Source organism: Belonocnema kinseyi, chromosome 9 (assembly GCF_010883055.1).
Source record: "Belonocnema kinseyi isolate 2016_QV_RU_SX_M_011 chromosome 9, B_treatae_v1, whole genome shotgun sequence".
Lineage (NCBI taxonomy): Eukaryota > Metazoa > Arthropoda > Insecta > Hymenoptera > Cynipidae > Belonocnema > Belonocnema kinseyi.
Window position 1 is genome coordinate 74,190,279 of NC_046665.1, and position 20,887 is coordinate 74,211,165.

General features: G+C 27.6%; 3 protein-coding genes across 6 annotated transcripts in view; all 3 read right to left on the reverse strand.

The window, feature by feature from the left end:
• Nucleotides 1-640: 640 nt before the first annotated feature.
• On the reverse strand, nucleotides 641-5,065 carry LOC117180104 (probable methyltransferase-like protein 15 homolog). Its single transcript, XM_033372431.1, has 2 exons — nucleotides 4,952-5,065; nucleotides 641-2,605 (listed from the first exon to the last, which is right to left on the reverse strand). Exon 2 carries the CDS (start codon nucleotides 2,316-2,318, stop codon nucleotides 1,200-1,202), a length of 1,119 nt encoding a protein of 372 aa, XP_033228322.1. The 5' UTR covers nucleotides 2,319-2,605; nucleotides 4,952-5,065; the 3' UTR covers nucleotides 641-1,199.
• A 659-nt stretch (nucleotides 5,066-5,724) lies between these two features.
• LOC117179777 (26S proteasome non-ATPase regulatory subunit 9) lies at nucleotides 5,725-14,632 on the reverse strand. The gene is made up of 4 exons (XM_033371876.1): nucleotides 14,497-14,632; nucleotides 14,247-14,346; nucleotides 11,367-11,560; nucleotides 5,725-6,054 (listed from the first exon to the last, which is right to left on the reverse strand). Exons 1-4 carry the CDS (start codon nucleotides 14,629-14,631, stop codon nucleotides 5,827-5,829), a joined length of 657 nt encoding a protein of 218 aa, XP_033227767.1. The 5' UTR covers nucleotide 14,632; the 3' UTR covers nucleotides 5,725-5,826.
• A 768-nt stretch (nucleotides 14,633-15,400) lies between these two features.
• Nucleotides 15,401-20,887, reverse strand: part of LOC117179350 (tetratricopeptide repeat protein 30A) — a 28,271-nt gene continuing 22,784 nt past the window's right edge. For all 4 annotated transcript variants that reach the window (XM_033371042.1, XM_033371045.1, XM_033371044.1 and 1 more), the window contains 3 exons: nucleotides 20,007-20,414; nucleotides 19,521-19,905; nucleotides 15,401-15,622 (listed from right to left, as the gene is read on the reverse strand). In XM_033371042.1, the coding sequence (XP_033226933.1) occupies nucleotides 15,483-15,622; nucleotides 19,521-19,905; nucleotides 20,007-20,414 (933 nt within the window). In that variant the 3' untranslated portion in view covers nucleotides 15,401-15,482. The remainder of the gene's footprint in view (nucleotides 15,623-19,520; nucleotides 19,906-20,006; nucleotides 20,415-20,887) is intronic.

The following is a 20,887-nucleotide window of genomic DNA, read 5'->3' on the forward strand; positions in this document are numbered from 1 at the left end:
TTGAGGTTAGAGTTTCAGTCTAGCAGTATTTAGTAATTAATAATTAAATTCCTGAATACTGTCTGAGCTACAAAATAATTTATATTCAACCGCTGATGTAACCTGAACAATAAAAATATTGTTAAAAATCATAAATTCTCCCAAATTCTTTAAAAATCTGTCACATTCTCGGTTATATAACCTGAACTTAAGTTCTCATCGGGAAATTAAGAACTCTTCACTCTGCATTATTGGAAAAGGTTAAACTGCAATACGCCGCCTGGTGAAAAAAATTCGAACTAGAAAGAATATACCGCTGGGAACACATTTTTTGACCAAACTATTTTTCTAAAAAAAAAAAAAAAACAATTAATCTACTATTTATTGTGATTTTCAGCAGATTATAAACTTAAATGGACTTATTGTGAAGCAAAAATGAAATAAAAGTAAATGTTTATTAATTTATATATGAAATATTTAGTATTTAAAAATCTGATATAAAAGGTCAGATTTCGTATTTCAATTCCAATCATTTATTATTTGCATTCTTTGCATGATCTAGATAAAATTTGTGGCTAAATACATTAATTAAAGTTTATTTAAGCTTATAATTACTTAAAACTTACAGAAAATAGTGAAATATATCTTTTTTTTTTTTTGATTTTTGACAAAAATGTGTTTTTTCGCAGCATGCTTTTTATGAAGATTTATTTTTCGTACATAATAACTGTTTTAAACTCCACAAAACAACCCCAAGATGGCCGTCCCAAATTCATAATATAGGATTCAAAATATAGTTCATCCGATTAGAAAAATATTTACGTATCTTTCAAGGTCAAACGTTCGCGATAATTTTAGATTTCGTGTATCTACTTGCGCATGCGCGGCGAGAAGATGGTTAACGTTTTTAGGTTTTAAAATATATTTTAAATATACATATAAGCACATTTATAACAAAAACTTCAATCCCCTTAAATTGAAAAAAAAATATATAAATAAAAATTAGTTTTTTTGCGCCAATAGATAATTTTACGTTTAATTAATCTAAAAGATCCATCTTTTTCTGAACATCATGTTTATTCTTTTTAGCAAAACTTAAAACGCGTTTTCACGTCCGACATAAAATTTCAGAAACTCTAGATACTTTTGAATTTGGGACAGCAGAATAGGTCTATAATGATTTTCCTATAATATTTTGCCATAAAAGTGCACACACTACCCTAGGCGTTATTAATTTTAACAATAGCTCGGAACCTCGCTGACCTACTCCGAGGATTGCTTTCCACTTCATCTGGTTCTGGCACTAGGACATGCGGATGTAACATATGCCAGGGTGACTTGTTACTATCCATAATCTCGTTCTCCGAAAAACTCTTGAGGTAATTGTTATACTCCAGAGGTAACTTGGTCGACTGATGTGCTATCAAATTACCAGATATATGTCTTTTGACAATTGTGTCTTCCAGAGAATGAAAGGATATGGTTATCAGACGGCCTCCAATTTTCAGATAAGCCTGAGCCACGAATATTCCGTAATTAATCTCGTTCAGCTCGTTGTTGACAAATATTCTGATTGCTTGGAACGTTTTCGTAGCGCTGTGCTGCGGTCTACCAAGCATGTCACTTCGGGTGTCATCTTCCAAAACAGAATTAACAAGATCAGCTAACTCTTGTGTCGTTTCGAGTTTCTTGAGCATGTATCTAGCTTCGACGAGTGCACGAGCAATTTTTTTAGCTTGCTTCTCCTCTCCGTAGATCTTTATGATGCGAGCTAAATCTTCCTCGCTGACCCTGGCGATAACATCGGCAGCTGTTGGCTGGTCAGGACATCTGAAGCTGTCCATTCTCATATCCAGAGGGCCATTTTTAGCAACTGAAAATCCCCTCTCGCCCACATCGAACTGCATCGAGGAGCAACCGAAATCAAAGAGGAATCCGTCAATGCTATTAGCTGCCACCCCTCGTTCCTTCAATAAATCTGGCAATTCGGAAAACCTGCCAAGGAGTGGAAATACTTGTTCTGGATATTCGAGTGCCAGTTCTTGAGCGAATTCATGAGCGACGGGGTCCCTGTCGAGAGCAAAAATTTTGACATCCGGTACTGATTCAAGAATTCGTCTAGAATGTCCACCAGCACCAAAGGTCATGTCGACAATAGTTTCTCCGGGAGATAGATTTAAGTATTTTAAAACCTCGGTGGCCATCACTGGGGTGTGAGGATGCCTTTTGGGTTTCACCTGATGCATGTGAGAAGAACATCTTCTGTCTGAGGTAAAGTGACCAGCTGAATCGAGATTGAAGAGGTGACCTCTAAACTTTATCAGAACTCTGGATATCATTTTTTTCCGTTCTTTTGACCTTTTTCATCAATTTCCGTAAGTAGCTCTGATCTTCTTCTTGAAAATGCTCTTGTAATTCTGGAGTTAGGGCTAAATTGCACTGATCATGTGTAAGTCCACTTGCAGTGCTAGATGAAATACGCGGATAGAGATTCGCATACTGATTTGCACTCAATCGTTTTAAACTATTGAGGTAGCGATTACACTGCTCCTGGTCTACGCGATTCTGAGCTTCTCCTTTCGAAAAGGCGATCTTTATCTGATCGCGAATATGCTGGCTTAGGTCCCTGCACAAAAATATATAGTATGCAATCATTAACAAAGATTTCAGAAACTTTGGCCAAGAATTCACAAAGATTTCAAACATTTAAAAATATTTCTGAAAATAACATAAAACTTTGAAAATATTTCACAAAAATCTCAAAATATATCAGAAGATTTCGCAAAGATTTAAAAACATTTCAAACATTTCAAAAAAATTCAAAAGTTTAAACAAAGATTTCATAAAGATTTCAAAAGATTTCATAGATTTCAAAACATTTCAAAAATATTTAAAAGATTCGAAAAAAATTTCAAGTGTTTACAAAGTTTTCTGAAATATTTCATGAAAATTCGCAAGAATTTCAAAGATTTCGCAAATGTTTCAAAGATTTTACTAAGATTTCAAAAGATACTACAAAATTCTAAAAGATTTTCGAAATATTTAAACATTATTTTAAAGGTTTGACAAAGATTTCAAAATATTTCAAAGGTTTCACAAATATCTATAAGATATGACCAAAATGTAAAAGACTAAGCAAAATTTTCTGAAAGATTTCAATAGAATTCGCAAAAAAATCAAAGATTTCACAACCGTTACAAAGATTTCATCAAAAGATACCACGAAAATTTCAAAAGATTTCAAAATTTTTTCAAAGGTTTGACAAAGATTTCAAACGTTTTCGCAAATATTTAAAAGCTTTGACAACAATTTTAAGGTGTCCACAAAGTTTTCTGAAATATTTCAGAAGAATTTGCAAGAATTTCAAAGATTTCGCGAACATTTCAAAGATTTTACTAAGAGTTTTCTGAAAGATTTCATTCTGAATAATTCGCAAAATTTTGAAAGATTTCACAAATAGTTCAAAGATTTTACGAAGAATTCAGAAAAATTTATAAACGTTTCAGATTTCAAGATATTGCAGGAGAAATCGCAAACGATTTAAGAGAATTTTACAAACATTTCCAAATATTCCAGAATTTTTAGCAACGATTTTACAAGGATTTCAAAAGATTTCATACATTTAAAAAACATTTCACAAATATTTCAAAGATATGAAAAAGATTTCACAAATATTTGAAAGATTTGGCAAAAGTTTAATAGACTTCACAAAGTTCTCTAAAGGATTTTCGGAGAATCCGCAAAATTTTCAAAGATTTCGCAAAATATTTAAGATTTCACAAAAAATTCAAAATATTTCAGTATGTTTCGCAGATTTTAAAATATTTCAGAAAATTTGGCAGATTTAAAAAGATTGAAAACTATTTCGGAAGATTTCACAAAAAACTCCAAATATTTCAGGAGTTTTATCAAAGATTTCAAACTATTTTTGAACATTGCACAAAAATTAAGAAAATCCTAGAAGTTTTAACAAAGCTTTCACATAGATTTCAAAAGATATCACAAAAATTTCCAAAATTTTATTAAATATTTCAAAAAATTCAGAAGAATTCGCAAAAATTTTAAATATTCCAAAAACGTTTGAAAGTCTTTACAAAAACTTCACAAAGATTTGAAAATATTTCATAAGTTTTAGGGGAGGTTTCAAAAACATTTCACAAAAATTTCAGAACAATTGAAACAAATTTCAGAAAAGTTTTAGCAACAAATTCCCGAAGATTTAAAAAAATTTGATAGATTTCAAAACATTTAACAAGTATTTCAAAGATTTTACAAATATTTCAAAAGATTTGACACCAATTTTAAAGACACCACAAAGCTTTCTGACAAATTTCAGAAGAATTCGCAAATTTTTTAAAGATTTCACAAACATTTCAAAGATTTTACAAAAATTCCAAAGTATTTCAGAAGCTTTCGCAAATATTTCAGAGAGTTTCGCAGCTTTAAAAAAATTGGAAACTATTTCAGAGGACTTCACAAAAATTTCTAGATATTTGAGATACCAAAAAGATTTCTAAATATAATCACAAGATTTGAAAGATCTCATGAAGGATTGGAAGTTTTTGGAGTAGAATACAAGCAAGCCTTTAAAAACGTGAAAAGGTTTAAGATAACATTATCTTAAGGTTGGCTATTCGGGAAAAAGTTACATGAAAAAAATAGATTACGCTACGGCATTTTGTAAAATTTGCAAATTTTAAGCAAATATTAACTTTAAGGTTAGGAAACGTATTTGACTGAATATCTTGGAACATCAGCATTTTATTTAATTTGATCGTTACTTATAGTTCAAAATAGGTCATTTATTAATTTAATGATATCAAAACGTATGAAGAAAAATAAAAAAATTATACAAAACGTATATCGACTTAACTTACAACACTTCCTTTTTTATAAATAAAGTGTACGTTATCACGATGAACTGAAATCTCAAGTAAATAAAGTAAGGTGAAAATAATATCTAAAAACCCACCTTCCTGATTTTGATGTATCCAAAGGCCAACTTTCCAATAATTTTAGGAAATTCTTATAAGTACCGGCCATTATACACTAATCCCAAAGTACGCGTTTCCCATCAAAAACACTGGGAACGTGCCGTCTGCTGTTGTTCGTACTTGTGTTACCGATCGTCGGTAAGGTACATTTATAACCGCGGGAAAAATCAAAATTTCCAAATTTATTCACTTTACCATATTACAATTTTGTAATCGTACCGTTCTCGGAAACGGTACAAGGTATCACAAATGTGTAAATATATTTTCCTTATTATAGAGCAAATTTAACAAAAAATATAATTGTGGATTTTTTGTTCTTGAGAAAATCGACTTTGTATTTTCAGAAAAACCACCGCGATTTTGCTAATTTTCAACATTTTCTCGCGGGTTTCAAAATAAGGCGACAAAATCTACCGGAATTTGGAAAAAAAATAATTTTAAACATATATAAATCGTAAAAAATTATTTTTCATAGATCTCAAAAATACGTATAGCTGAATTTCCTCTAGAAAAATAACATATTTTGCCCCGGATAGATTCTGCGACTCCAAGTTTATAACCTGTCTGATTTAAAATGGGTTCGGACAAAAACTTCTTGAACATATAATCCAAATATTGTTATTTTTTTAATTATTATTTAATCTAATCTATCTAATTATTATATGATATATTATTATAATTATTATATCTGAAATTATTTAATCTAAGTATAATTTAAGTATAATTTAAGTTTATAATTTAAGTTGGAATGTGTTTTAAGAAGAAGGATATATTTATTTCCAATTCTTATGTTTGGTGACAAAAAGCTTCTTGTATCTAATTTATTAGAGGCACAACGTCAAAATATAATAATTTATCTTTCAACGGTTTCCAAGGGAACAACGTTGCAGCCAAGAAGACCTTTTCCATTCCAAGGTCGAGGTATCAGAGTCAGGACAAGAGTATTGCAATCTCGTTTGACTCTGACGATTAACTCCTTATTTACGCTGTTTGCCACAAGAGATCCAACATCTTGCAACGAAGAGAAATTCTGATAGTTGATTGAACCGAACTCCAAGATCAGATCTTCAACTTGAATTCCCTGGAAATATCGTTGTTATTGTCAAATATCATATTATATAAAGGTAACCGGTATGTAGTCCATAAACTAAGTTAATAATTTTGGACTTCTTTTATCTACCCCTGTCTAGAGTTCTGAGCCGGTTATATTACTTTGAGAACGGTAACGATAATGAGAATATTAGCGAGAATATAACCGAGAAATAAATTCTCTGAGAATTTATGAAAATCTCAGAATTTATTTTAATTAATAGAAAATTGCATTTTTCGTTAACTTTTCGGTTGAAAATTCAACTCTTTTTTTGAAAGTTTCTCTTTTTTATTTTAAAGTTTACCTGCTTTAGCAGAAATTAAATCTTTTTTTGATAAACATGCAACTGTTTGGTTAGAAATTAAGATATTATACTATTTTACTGAAAACTTAACTCTTTCGTAGAAAATTTACTTTTTGTTAAAAATTTATATCTTGGCATTGAAAAATGAACTGTAATATTTTCTGGATGAAAGTTCCACTTATAACCAAAATTTGTTTTTTATCACAACTTCATCTGTTTTAGTGCAAAATTGAGCTTTTTTGGATAAAAATGCAACTATTGGGCAGAGAATTGAACTATAAAAATTCAATTTTTGATTTTACTGAGTTAACTGGAATCTTTCTTGGATAAAAACTCAACTTTTTTGTGATAAAAAATTCTTCTGCTTTAAGATAAATTTCATATTTTTTATAAAAATGCAACTATTTCCTAGAGAATTCAACAATTCTGTTAAAAAGTAATCCTTTTTGGTTAAAAATTCATCTTTTTGGATCGAAAATTCAATTTTTCTGATAGAAATTTATTTCTTGTTAAAAAATTCATAGTTTGATCGTGAAAACTCGACTAAAATCTTTTTTAAGAGAAAATTCAACTATTTTTTTGAAAATTGATCTTTTTGATTTAAAACTTCATCGGTTATAGAAGAAATTTCATTTTTTGTATAAAAATGCAACTTTTTGGTTAAAAATCGTTTTTCTTTGCTTGATAATTCAACTAATTTGCTTAAAACATTTGTTTGAATCGCTTTGTTAAGAAATTACTATTTTTGTTTAAGATTTATATTTTAAGTTGAAAAGTGATCTCGTTGGTTAAAAGTTTAATTATCTTGTTGAAAATTAATCTTTTTAAATAAAAAATTCAACTACTTGGGTCAAAGTTAAACTATATTTTGAATTTTTGCTTTATTGAAGGCTTATGTCTGGTTGAAAATTTAACTGTTTAGTGGAAAATACTTTTTTTTTGTTTCGAATTCATGTTTTAACAGAAAAAGGGACTTTTCCATTTTGTAAGATTGATATTTTTTAGTTAAAAATTCGCGTTTTTTTAACATTTTTTTTAAATTTTAAATTTCCTTTTTTTGCGTAAAAATACATCAGTTTCTTGGAAAATTAATTTTTTGTTGAGCAGTCATATTTTTCGTTTGAAAATTGAATTTTTATAAAGAAAATTTGTCTTCTGGTTTGAAGGTTCAATAATTTAGATAAAGTTTTATTTATTTTTTGAGTAAAAATTTTTTATTTCTTGGAAATTCGTCTTTTTGGTTTTAAAATTCTTTTCTTTTTCTGTATTAATTTCGTTCTTTTTTTATTAAAATATAAACTATGACACTTTTTCATTGGTAATTTGTCTTTTTAGGTTGAATATTTAACTATTATGTTAAAAATTCGATTATTTTGTTGAACATTCCAGTATTTTGTTAAATAGTTATCTTTTAAAGTAGAAAAAATTTCTTCTTTTTTTTGTTTGAAATAAATTAATACATTTGATAATTTTTAATTTGTATATGAAACACTGTAATTCCTGAATCTGTCTGAGCTAGAAAATAATTTATATTCAACCGCTGATATAAACTGAACAATGAAAATATTGTTAAAATCATAAATTCTTAAATTATCTTAAATTCTTTTTAATTCTCGTAAATTCTGTCATATTCTCGGTTATACATCCTGAACTTAAATTCTCGGGAATTTAAGAACTCTACCCCTGTCCCGAAAGGAACATAGCCGTTGGCCAAAGACGGATTTTACGTTTATAAATTATTTTAAATCAAATTAATGTAAATAATATATTGAATTTAATATTAAACACTTTAAATTCCTAAGATTTGAAGCCGAAATATATTGCATTTTCAACAAAATAGCTAAATTTTCAACCAAGAAAGATTTTCTACCCAAAGAGCTGAATTTTGAACACACAAAGACGAATTTTCAACAACAAAAATTAATTTTCGACCAAACAGTTGCATTAACAACAAATAAATTAACTTTCCAGTAAAATAGACGAGTTTTGAAAAGAAAAGTTAAACATTTAAACAAAAATTACAATATTTAAGCCACAAAGGACACATTTTTTCGAAGACAGTTGAGTTAAAAAAAAAGTTATATTTCAAACAAGAAAGATAAATTTTCATCCAAGAAGGATGAATTTTCTTCCAGAAATGATGAATTTTCAATCCAAAAGGACGAGTTTTTAACAACATAGATAAATCTTCGACCAAAAATGATGACTTTGACAAAATAGTTAAATTTTCGAAAAATAGTTTTTTAACAAAATAGTCGACCGAATATCTCGGGGACGAAATATGTTGTTTTTAGAGGAAATTAGGGGAAACGTATTTTTCCGATTTGCAACAAAAAAATGTGTCTAAAAAGATTAGCGTATTTGAATTTTGTGCTTTGTTTTTCAAAAACATGAATTTTTTCTTTCAAACTATAACTTTTGATCTAATTTAGATATTTATTATTTTACTTTTTATTCTAATAGCTTCAAAACCCCACCTTTAAATTTGTTGCCATTTTTTAACTTTTACTTTGGTAATGCACGTCTAAAAAAGTGATATGAAAAATTTCTCCTGTTCTTTTGCGATACTTCTCATAGTTTATGAGAAAAATGAAAAAATTACTTTTTTAGGGGGAAAACATTCTTTGGAAAATTTTGAAACTTTGCAAAAATATCTAGCGTAGAAGAATAAAAAACGTGTATTTTTTATTCTTCGAAATATTTTTGAGAAGTCTCTACTAATACCTTTAATATTACAATTGAAAAGAAAATTTAAAGCTGTTTTTTGAGAAAATCGATTTTTAATACTTTCAAAAAACACACTCTTCTTTTGTTAATTTAAAATGTTTTTTTCAATTTTCAGCAAATCGGAAAAATATTTTAAATTGATACGGTCAGTTGGATATCTAACAAGTCGAATTTTCAGCATACAAAGATGCATTTTCAATAAAATAGTCGAATTTTCAAAAAAAAATAAATAAAAAGATTAAAATTCAATTACATATTTGAATTTTAAAAACACAGACAATTTTTTTAAGGCAGTTAAATTTTCATCAAAAAAGTTAATTTCCAACCAAGAAAAATGACTTTTCTACTATGAAAAATGAAATTACAACAAACGAGTAAAGCTTTTAAGATTATTTAACATACAGCATAAAGTTTCAAAAAAGAATGGAATAGTTTAATTTGCAGATAAATACTCTGATAAAAAAACGTTGAACAAAAGACATGAATTTTCAACGAAATTGTCTAATTTTCCATCAAAAAGATGAATTTTCGACCAAGGAAATTAATGTTCTACCAAAAAAGACGAATTTTGAAAATAATAGATAAACTTTTAATAAAATTATTTCATTTTAAAGCGAAGAGGACAAATTATCGACAAAAGGTTGGATTTTCAACCAAAAACATTAACATGAACTTGTGACAAAATTATTAAATTTTAAAGCCAAAAATAAGTTATCGACAAAAAAGTTGAATTTTCAACCCAACAATATGATTTTTCAACCAAAAAGTTTAATTTTCAAATAGAATTTTTAACATGAAGGTTCTTTTAAAAGCAAATATTTAAATTTACAATTTCAATTATGAACCCTTAATAAAAAAAAATTATTTTTTACAAAGTAGTTCAACTTTAAGTCCAATAATTGATTTTTCAACCAAAAAAGATAAATCTTCGAAGAAGCCTTGTTAAAGGTGATATGCCAACTAAGCAATTGCATTTTTAACCAAGGAGATTTAATTTCTACCAAGAAAAACGAATTTACAACCAAATACATGCATTTTCAACTGAAAAAATATAAATATTTACACTTTTAATCAAAAATTGAATAGTTGAATTGTCAGTTCCAAAAGTTTATTTTCAACCAAACATGAAAGTAATTTTCATCCAGTTATATTTTCAACCAGAGATAAACTTTCAACTAAGAAAATTAATTTCTAGCAATTGCAGTTGAATTTTTGATATAAAAGATGACTTTTTAACAATATAGAGTTTTAAGGTAATTTTTTTTTCGCATTTTCGATGCGAAACAGGTCTTGCCGAAAACAGAAGTCACAAAAACTCCGGCTCAAAGTGTCCAAACAATAAAGTTATACACACAGAAAATTCATTTTCATCATTAAAGGGTTGTACGGCCACCCCTCAAATAACATATTTACAAAAAACTGCTATTATACGAATTTTTCAGAAAATAAGAAAATAAAAATTTTAAATAAAAAAAGGAATATAAAATAACAAGAAAACAAAACAAAAAAAGAAAAAAGGTTCTTTATAAACGTCTACCTCCACGCGGTAAGAACTAGAAACATTTTTATTGAAGAAATGGCTAAAGACGTTCTATATGCAAGCACATACAAAAATTTCGAACATGTTTATCAAAAAATCATTAAAATAAAATTCTACGTGAATAAAACTCTACAGATTTTCAAAATTTCAACCTAACTCGACTTTTATTGATTTTTAGAACTAAACTTTTTTGCAATTTTTTGGTATTGAAAATAGTATTTTTGAAAAACTGCCGATTTTCACCCTTTTGGGCTATTTTATGGGGAAGTAACGAAATTTAACATTAGATAATGAAAGAAAATATGTTTTCTATTATTTGTGATAAGTTTTCCCCCATTTTTACCTGTCTTCAAAGCTGAAACCTTTTTCAGAACAATCCGTAAAAAAGCGATTTTTCGTAAATATGTAATTTTGGGAGTTGTCCTGCAACCCCTTAATGATGAAAAATGAATTTTCTGTGTGTATTAAATTATTATATGGACATTTTGAGCCGCAGTTTTTGTGATTTCAGCTATTCACAGGACCTAATTTCGAAATCTTCGGGCCAGATTCTGGAAGTGCGCACTTGAAAATACCAGCCAATAAATTTTCATATCTTTCCAGCATAATTAACAAAGTTGTCCGTGCTTAAAGATGACGGACAATAACGGACAAATTGAGTCAATAAGGGTTAAATTAAAATTATAAATTAATTTTAGAGGTGTGATTTATAAGTATAATAAATTAACTTACTGCTGATGCAGCGGGAGAGCCAGGTGTCACCAAATTCACTCTCAAAAATGGCTCTAAGTAAACAGATTCTTGAACAGCACTTGGAGCTGCTTCCGCTGTACTAGATTCATGTACACTTATACCCGATAAACCATGAACCTTGTGCAAACCTTCCTCAATTTTTTTCATGATAGCCTTATAATCATTTTGAAGGCCTGAAGCACAAAAATTGTAAGTAAATATTTTTAATAAAATTGATATTGTGACACTGAGACAACCAGTTATATTCTATAAACCGAGCTAAAAAGGGTAAACAGAGTTGATTTTTGGAATCTAGGAAAACCAGGGCTAATAAAAATAAGGGCATAGGGCTCAAAAGAGGGAAAAGTAGGACTAAAATGTTATTCCTCAATTGTCCACCAACGTATTAAAAATTTGAGCTTCATTTTCTGTAACAAAATAGAAAGTATTTCCACTTTGACTTTTTCCCGCAAGATAAAAAAAAATAAGAATAGAAAGAAATGTAATCATTTTTTAAAATTAATGTTAAAGAAAAGGCTGGTGTTATATGTACGAAACCGTGAACTGATCTCCCGAAACTAAACCAACGCGATACACTTTGCGTAAATATTTTTCTACTATGTATCGTATAAATAAATTCAGTTAATAAAATCATTATTTGAATTATAAAAATTAAATAAATGGCGACTGAAATAACTGCAACTGAAAAAATCTGAATTATGAATATAAACTTACAACAATTTGCGGTTACGGATCTAAACTGGTCAAAATTATACAGCTTCTAAATAAAATCCTTCATAAATAAATTATTTTTTAAATAAAAAGGGTTGAGATTAGTATATGAAATAATGTAACGTTAACAAAATTCAAAATTTTTTAGTTTTAATTTAAATAATTAAAAATTGAATCAATTTGGATTTAAAATTTAACCATTTAACGTTAAAATCTTTAAATGTTCAACGTTGAACAATTTTAAATTACAATTCTTCGCATCTTAATTCAAAAAAGTAAAATTAAGAAATTAACAAAAATTAAAAATAAATAAAATAAAAATTTGCAAAAAAATGTAAAACGATTTAAGATAGATAAATTATATTATAATTGGTAATACAAGTAAGGGTTAAAAGGATAACAATTTCTAGTTATAATATTTTCGTTTGTTAAACTTTTAATAAAGTGATGTTATTTTCACATTTATGTGTAATTTTCAGTTGCTTAAAGATGTTATATCAAAGAAAAATATAATAGTTGTTATTTCAACCAAAACAAACAACAAAATTCTTTACCAGACAGGAAAATAATTTTCGTCCAAAAAAAAAACAATTTTCAATCACAGTGGTGAATTTTCACCTAAAATGACAAAGCTTAAAAAAATATGAATGTTCAACAAAATAGCTGAATTTTTAACCGAAAAGGAACAAAATTGTTAAACTTAATTATACTTTTAACGAAGAAGATAAAAATTCTACCAAAAAGACGAATTTGCACATAAATACGTGAATTTTCATTCAAATAATTGAGTTTTCAAATAAAAAGATAAATTTGACACTAGAAAGGAAATTTTAAATCATAAAGTTCAATTTTGAGATGAATTTTCAACTAAAATGTGTGCGTGCGTGCGCGTGTGTGTTCAATGGGGGTTAAAAAGGTTAGAAAATTAGAATTTGAATATTTTCGTTTTTTAAACTTTCAATATAAAGTGATTTTATTTTCACATTTATATGTAATTGTAAGTTACTTAAAGATGACTTCCTAAAGAAAAATTTAATATGTTGTTGATATTTCGACTAAAGCAGATGAATTTTCAACTGATACAGATGATTGTTTAACAAAGTTGTTGAATTTTCAATCAAATAATTACGTTCTAAACCAAAAAAATTTATTTTATTTTAAGAAAATTAACTCTTTACCAGACAGGAAAAGCAATTTTCGACCAAAAAGACCAATTTTCAATCACAGTGATGAATTTTCACTTAAAATGACGAAGCTTAAAAAAAAGATGAATGTTCAACAAAATAGCTGAATTTTTAACCGAAAAGGATTATTTTTTAACAAAATTGTTAAACTTTCAAACCAATAATTACACTTTTAACGAAAAAGACAAATGTTCTACCAAAAAGAAGAATTTGCAAATAAATACATAAATTTTCAATCAAACAGTTTAATTTTCAACTAAAAAATATACATTTCAACCAGAAATTGAATAGTTTAATTTTCAGCTAAGAAAATTAATTTTTAACCAGACTAGAAAGAGAATTTTTAATCAAGGCAAACAACATTTTTTAATTCTCAACAACGGAATTAAATTTAATATTAATAATTATATTTAATACTAAATTTATTATTATTATTATCGCCGTCGATAAGAGTACTAAAGCTCGTTGCGTACAACCGGATTTTTTCAGTACAAATAGAGCTGGGAAAAGAGACTATTTGTTTCGAAATTTCGGTACAAATACCCAGATTTTGTCGGTGCGTTTAGGAACTTCCTATTTTTATACCCTGAAATTCTAGTTACCTCTATTTTTGTAAGCAATACGAATTTATTTAGTTTTTCTAATGAACTTCAAAACTTAAAAAATAAAAGTAGAATACATCAAAACAAAATATAGTTTTGACAGCACTAGCATTGTCATCATTGACAATCCGTAAAGAAAAACAATATTAAGTTTTCTCAAATTTAAAATTATTTTATTATTTCCTGTAACTTTAAAATTTGAAACTATTAAATAAATTTGTACATAATTTGATGAAAGTGTAATTTACCCATATATTTAAGACGGAAATTAGGAGCTACTATTTAATTATTTTGTAGCTTCTAAAAAATATTGAATATTTTTTTGAAATGTTATGAAACTTAATTTGAGGTTAGGTACTTACAAATAATCTTATGACGAGCATGTCTAACTTGATAAACGTCGATATCCGCCCTAGGATAGCCTGCTGAATCAACCAATGCATCATTCATTCCAACATGATTCTACATTTTAAAAAATCATGGAATTAATGTAATTCCAAAAAGAAAAATGCGAAAATTGACAACTCATTCGGACTTTGGTTGCTATAAAAGCTCCAGAATTAACGTTCTTTGGAATAATTTACATTATTCAGAATAAATATTTATACGTACGCTTTCTAAAGTTGCATGTGCATCTTTCAAATCTCTTTCTATCTTATCTTTCTCCGCCATAAGTTGCAAAACTGCCTTTTTCGCTTGCTCCACTTCCATGTCGACCACCATCTTTCTTCGTAAAATCGACTGCATTTTCATTCAAAACAAATCCAGTACCGGATGTTATTGGGATCTAGATTCTTGGGTGCACCCAGAGTTTAAACCCATATGTGAATATAAAAAATAAGATTAATCGGAAACTACAGAATTTTCATCATATTCAGTGCAAAAAACCACATTTCCTGTTAAAACTATTTTTGCGAAGAAAATAATCATTTTTCTAGGTCATGATATATCAGTTTGAACACGCCATAAGATAAAATGAACTTTAGTTAATGCATATAGCTAAATATTTCGTTCAAAATATGCAAAAAATATTAATTATGTAGACTAATCGGAAATTAAATATGAATGCTAACCTAACTTTTAGGTTATATTATTTTTGGTAGTAAATATTCTATGTATACATTAACAAAAATTTATTTTAAGTTCACTTTTATGTCAAAGTAAGTTCATTGAAGCTTATAATGTGTTAAAGCACATACAACATACTAAAATAATTTTCTTTTTGCAAAAACAGTTTAAACATAAAACATGTTTTTTCGTTGTATACGATAAAAATTCCGCATGTAAAACTTAATTTCCGAGTAATCTTAATTGTTTTTATACACTTATCATTGTAAGCTATGCAAAATAATAAAAAAAAATTATTTTTAAGCACAAATTAAAAGGCATTTTGAAAATCCTACCTGGTTTCGCGAGTTCACATTTTGGCCGCATTGAAAAAATAGATGGCGTATTGTAGGGTAGCGGATCCCAATTACAAACAAGGATTCTAGCATTTCAAAATTTAATATTTTTAAACAGTTTTAATTGTATATTACATGTGACATTATTATTTTACAATTAAAATACATGCATCTTAAATTTAGATTAATCTTAAACTAAGACATCTGTAACTTTAAAAATAACGCTTTCAAATATCTTGCTTCGTAAGTCACTGTATTTCTTCCTTGCGGAAGCGCATTAATATCCTGAATATCAAATGGTTGTTCTACAACGCTCTGTACATCTCTTCCGTAAACTGAAATAAAAAAATAAAATTAATTCATCTAATTCAAAGAAAAAGAACCTTTATTTACCTTCACTATAATTATACTTGTTAGTTAAATTTTTTCTTTACTGGCCTTATATCAATATTTTTGAAATATTGCTTTATTCTTATGTTTTTAAATTCCTCTTTGCTGGAATTCGAATCCAGGTCTCCAGATTACTAGTTTGGTGCTTTTACCCACTTAGTGGCAATCTAAAGGCCTGGGTTCGAATCCTAGCAGAGATAGATAGGATTTTTTTACAACTAATAAATCAATATTTTAAAAATATTACACTAATGGCCATTTTTTGCACTTAATATAATATAAGCTTAGCAAGGTGAAAACTTAATCTTTTAAATTCCCTGAATTTTAACTGGGCAAAATTGTTATTTTTCCTGACCATTAACATTCAAATACCAGAATTTTAACCTTGTATTATTTTCAACATATAATCTTTTATAGACAGAACGAAACAGTATTTCAAATCTAGATTTAAGAGTTTCAAAATTGTTTTTAATTTTCAAGAAAAAAAAGCTTCTATCATAAAAGATGATTTTTTTAACAAAGTACTTGAATTTTCTACCTAAAAAGATGAATTCTCAACAAACAAGTGCAATAGTTGATATTTCAAACAAAAAATATGAAATTTCATTTTTTTAACTTGAATTTTAAAACAAAAAGATGAACTTTTAATAAATATAACAATTTTTAAGTTATGAAAGAAAAAAAAGTAAACCTAAATTATTGAACTTTCAAGCCAAAAGACAAATTTTCTTTACAAAAATTGAATTTTCAGCAACAAAAAAAATCATTTTTAATCATAGAGATAAACATTCATTTAAAAAATTCGTTCAACTTTTACCCACGCAGTTTTTTATCCAAAAATAAGAAACATATTTAAGTTTTCATCCAAAAATGATACTTGACTTTTCAACACAGAAAGACGAATATTCAACACAATTGTTGATTTTTAACCGAAGAGTTGCATTTATATCAACGAAAGAATAAATTTCTACTTAAACAATTAAATTTTTAAATGAAAATGACAAATGTTCTACGAAATACTTGAATTTTCAACACAAAAGTTGAATTTTCAAACGAAAAGGATGATTTTTTAACCAAATTATTGAATTTTCAACCAAATAGTTGAATTTTTATCCAACAAAAGAGGCAATTTCTACTAAAATAGATAAATTTTTTAATTACAAAGAGAAATTCCAAAATAAAAAATAGCTGAATTTTCGAACGAGAAAGATTGCAGTTGACTTTTCAGCACTAAAATTTTCATTTTTAACAGAAAGTAATTTATCTACGAAATAGTTGAATTCTCAACAAAAAAGTTGCATTTTCAACCAAAAAGGATGGTCTATTCGCAAAAAATTATATTTATTTTCTTTTTAAAAAATTGCTCTTTTTGATTGAAAATTCAACTGTTTTGTTGAAAAATCAACTGTTTCGTAGAAAATGTACTTGTTGTTTAAAATTTATATTTTGATATTGAAAAGTTAACTGAAATCTTTTTTAGTCGAAGATTCAACTTTTTCTTTTAATTTGTATTTTTCATTTAAAAATTGATCTATTTTAATGAAAGTTTCATATTTTTTGGATGAAGGTGCAACTGTTTGATTGAAAACTAAATAATTTTGCTTAAAAATCATCCTTTTTGTTTTAAAACTTCAACTTTTTTGTCGAACATTCGACTATTTCGTAGATAATTTACTTTCTGTTAAAAATTCAAATTTTGGTGTTGAAGAGTCAACTGGAATGTTTTTTGGTCGAAAATTCAACTATTTTTTGGTTGAAAATTGATCTTTTTAATATAAAAATTCATATATGTTGGTAGAAATTGTATCTTTTTTGTGTAAAAATTCAAATATTTGTTTGAAAATTCAATAATTTAGTTTAAAAAATCATCCTTTTTGTTTGAAAATTCAACTATTTCGCAGAAAATTTACTTATTGTTTAAAATTCATATTTTGTTGTTGAAAAGTCAACTGGAATCTTTTTTAGTCGATTATTCAACTTTTATTTCAATTTGTCTTTTTGATTAAAAAATTCATCTATTTTTGTAGAAATTGCATCTTTTTCAGAAAAAAATGCAATCTTTCGGTTGAGAATTCAACAATTCTGTTTAAATGCCATCCTATCTGCTTGAAAATTCAACTGTCTTGTTGAAAAATCAACTATTTCCTCGAACATTTAATTATTGTTTAAAATTCATATTTTGGTGTTGAAAAGACAACTGCAATCTTATTAGTAGAAGATTTAACTTGCTTAAATTTGTATTTTTAATTTAAAAATTCATCTACTTTAGTAGAAGTTGCATCTTTTCTCTATAAAAATGCAACTGTTTAGCTGAAAATTCAATAATTTTGTTTAAAAAAATCATCCTTTTTGGTTGAAAATTTTACTATTTCGTAGAAAATTTACTTATTGTTTAAAATTCATATTTCAGTGTTTAAAAGTCAACTGGAATCGGTTTTAGTTGAAGATTCAACTTTTTTTTTTAATTTCTCTATTTAATTTAAAAGTTCATCTGTTTTAGTGAATATTGCATCTTTTTTAGATAAAAATGCAATTTTAACTTTATTTAAAAAATTGTTCTTATTTTATCGAAGAAAGATGCTATTTCTAATAAGATAAATGAATTTTCAAATAAAAATACAAATTTTCACAAAAAGAGTTGAATTTTCATTTAAAAAAGATTTCAGATCTTCAAACAAATATTAAAATTTATAACTAAAAGAATAATCTTCGCGAGGAAACAACTCAAAAAAAGATAAATAAATACAAGGCAAATAAATTACTAACAAGAATATTATATCAGAGTTACCACACAACTTTATTTTAAAAATTGCCCAGTTTTTCCCCGCACCCATTTTTCATTTTCTCTGACTCGAGCATTAATATTTACCATAATATTAATATTAATAGACCAGCAGCCTAGGCTTGTAACATTTTGACCTAGAATATTTGATAAATTAAAATAGAACATTTTCAAATTTTTCTTCTGCTTAACAGTTTTTTAAAGTTACAGAAATTCACTGACTTTTGGGAGATTTTTCTCAAGTCTCTCACTTTTCCCGGACCAATAAAATTCCCTGACTCACCAAGTTTCTTTGGCACGTAAATTTAAATTCATATTAAATTTCTGTACAATTACTGCGAGTAATTAATCGTAATAAAATAACGCGACCCCCCCCCCCCCCCCCCCCCCCCCCCCCCCCCCATTAAGCTGTAACGTGGTTTAACCCTTTACTGGCACTATGGGTAAACTTTACCCCAACACATTTTTGAGCTCGAAATAACCGTACGAAATTCGAGAAAATGGCCTACGTGTCGACCTTGTAAAACTGTGGGGTATTAATTACCCGCTGTGCCGTCATTGAGCAAAAAAGTGATTTTCAACAAAAATTGGTGCTATTAATATCAGGGATTTTCGTCAAAAATGCACGCTTAGATCACGATTGCAATCGCGTGCAATCTCCCGATGTGCCATGAGAATTTTGCAGGCGACTGTGTAGGTTTGAAAGAGTAATTACAACTTTAAAAAATTGTTTTTTATGTTACTTTTGTATTTATTATCTATTTTTGTGCATTCAAATAAATTTAAATTGATTTGAACATGGAAAAATATGGTGTTTTATTTTCCCAGAAAAAACGAGTTTTAATTTCCAAAATAAATACCTGTTTCGGAAGCATCAATAATGCAGTAACTTTTTTCTAAAAAAAAATATCTTAAAATACATTACACAATTTTTTTGTGCAAAAATATTCAATACCGGCTGCACGAGACATGTTTGAACTCTTGGGGTGATTTACACCCGTTGAGCTATTTACGTAATAAAAAGAAGTTGTGCCAGTTAACAGTTAAGTACGGTTCCTTACCTTCACAATGTTCCAAGAACTGAATACACTCTTGTAATGTAGAATCTTTCAATACAACAAGCTGCTTCGCTAATTGTTCCAAAAGCGACAAAAAACATCTTTTAGCATAAAACCAAGTATCAGTTCCTAGTTTTTTATTATATGGCTCGAGACTTTTCATCACTCTTGATATACCGAATTCGTAATTTCCTTTAGAACAATACAGTGTACCGATTACCAAATTCACAATACACAAATGAAAAAGCTTTTTGTCTTGTTCCTCAAATGCTATAGTTTCCTCCTCTTTTTCGATTTTTTTCATCAATTCCTCCGCTTCTGTGTTCTGCGTCGTCATAATGTAACTCACACACAGATTGGCCAAAACAATTGCGCTCACATCTAAAATCTACAATTATAGATAGTTAAGATTATTTAATTTTTAAATCAGGCCTCTAATTAATTCTAAAATTATTTCCAAAATTGCTTAAATTTGAAATTCATACGCACGCTGTCGTATTTCTTCTTTACAATCGGTTCATAGAATCCAGTTGCTTCTTTAAATTTAGTTTCTTGCATGAAAAGAGTGTGAGCGACGTTTAGTTTCCAAATATCATGCTCATTGCAAAATTCAGAACTCTTTCGAAAGATTTTCTCAACCTGGGTGTAATTTCCCAGTTCCCAATATATTTTAGCTTGAGCCATCAATACTGGAATATAACGTTCCAAAGACTCTTCGTAATCATTAACAGCTTTTTTAACTGCATTATCGTCGTGATTTAGTCTTGCCTCTTGCACTTGCTTTGTTGATTTTCTTAACGACTCTGTATGTTTATTCGCAAGGTCATCAAATTTCCGATATGCCTCTTCCGGCGACGTTTGCTGTGTAATCAATGCATCCAAAAAATCGTACATGTACTGAAACATATTTAAAAGCATTTTAGAGAATACTTTCTATTTCGTAAAACAGATTTTAAGATTTAAAACCCTTCAAAAGATTTCATAAAAATTTCAAATATTTTTATGATTTTTACAGATTGCAGAAAAATTGTAAAAGATTTCAAAGAATTTCACCAAAAGTTGGAAAATTTCGGAAAAATTTCAGAAATATTTCAAAGATTTCAAAAGACGAGAAAATTTCCTGTTGGAAGTATATTTTTACAATAAAATACAACAAATTACAAAAGAGTACAATAATATACAAACTTTAATTTGTGTAAAAATTATTATTTTCAGATTGTTGTAATTTATTGTGTTTTAGCGTAAAAAACGCTTTCATAAACCAATTTCAAAGGATTTTAAAATAGCTTAGACTTCATAAAGAATACAGAAAGATTTCAAAATATTGTAAAGGATTTCACAAAAATTGCAAATTTTTCGCAAAGTTTTTA

Excerpts from the sequence above, each read along its gene's own strand:
- LOC117180104 (XM_033372431.1), bottom strand. The coding sequence starts at position 2,318 with ATGATATCCAGAGTTCTGATAAAGTTTAGAGGTCACCTCTTCAATCTC.
- LOC117179777 (XM_033371876.1), bottom strand. The coding sequence starts at position 14,631 with ATGCAGTCGATTTTACGAAGAAAGATGGTGGTCGACATGGAAGTGGAG. Across the intron at positions 14,347-14,496 it reads CACATGCAACTTTAGAAAGC|AATCATGTTGGAATGAATGA; the intron begins GTACGTATAAAT and ends TTTAAAATGTAG. Across the intron at positions 11,561-14,246 it reads TGCTCGTCATAAGATTATTT|GCCTTCAAAATGATTATAAG; the intron begins GTAAGTACCTAA and ends TTTGTGCTTCAG.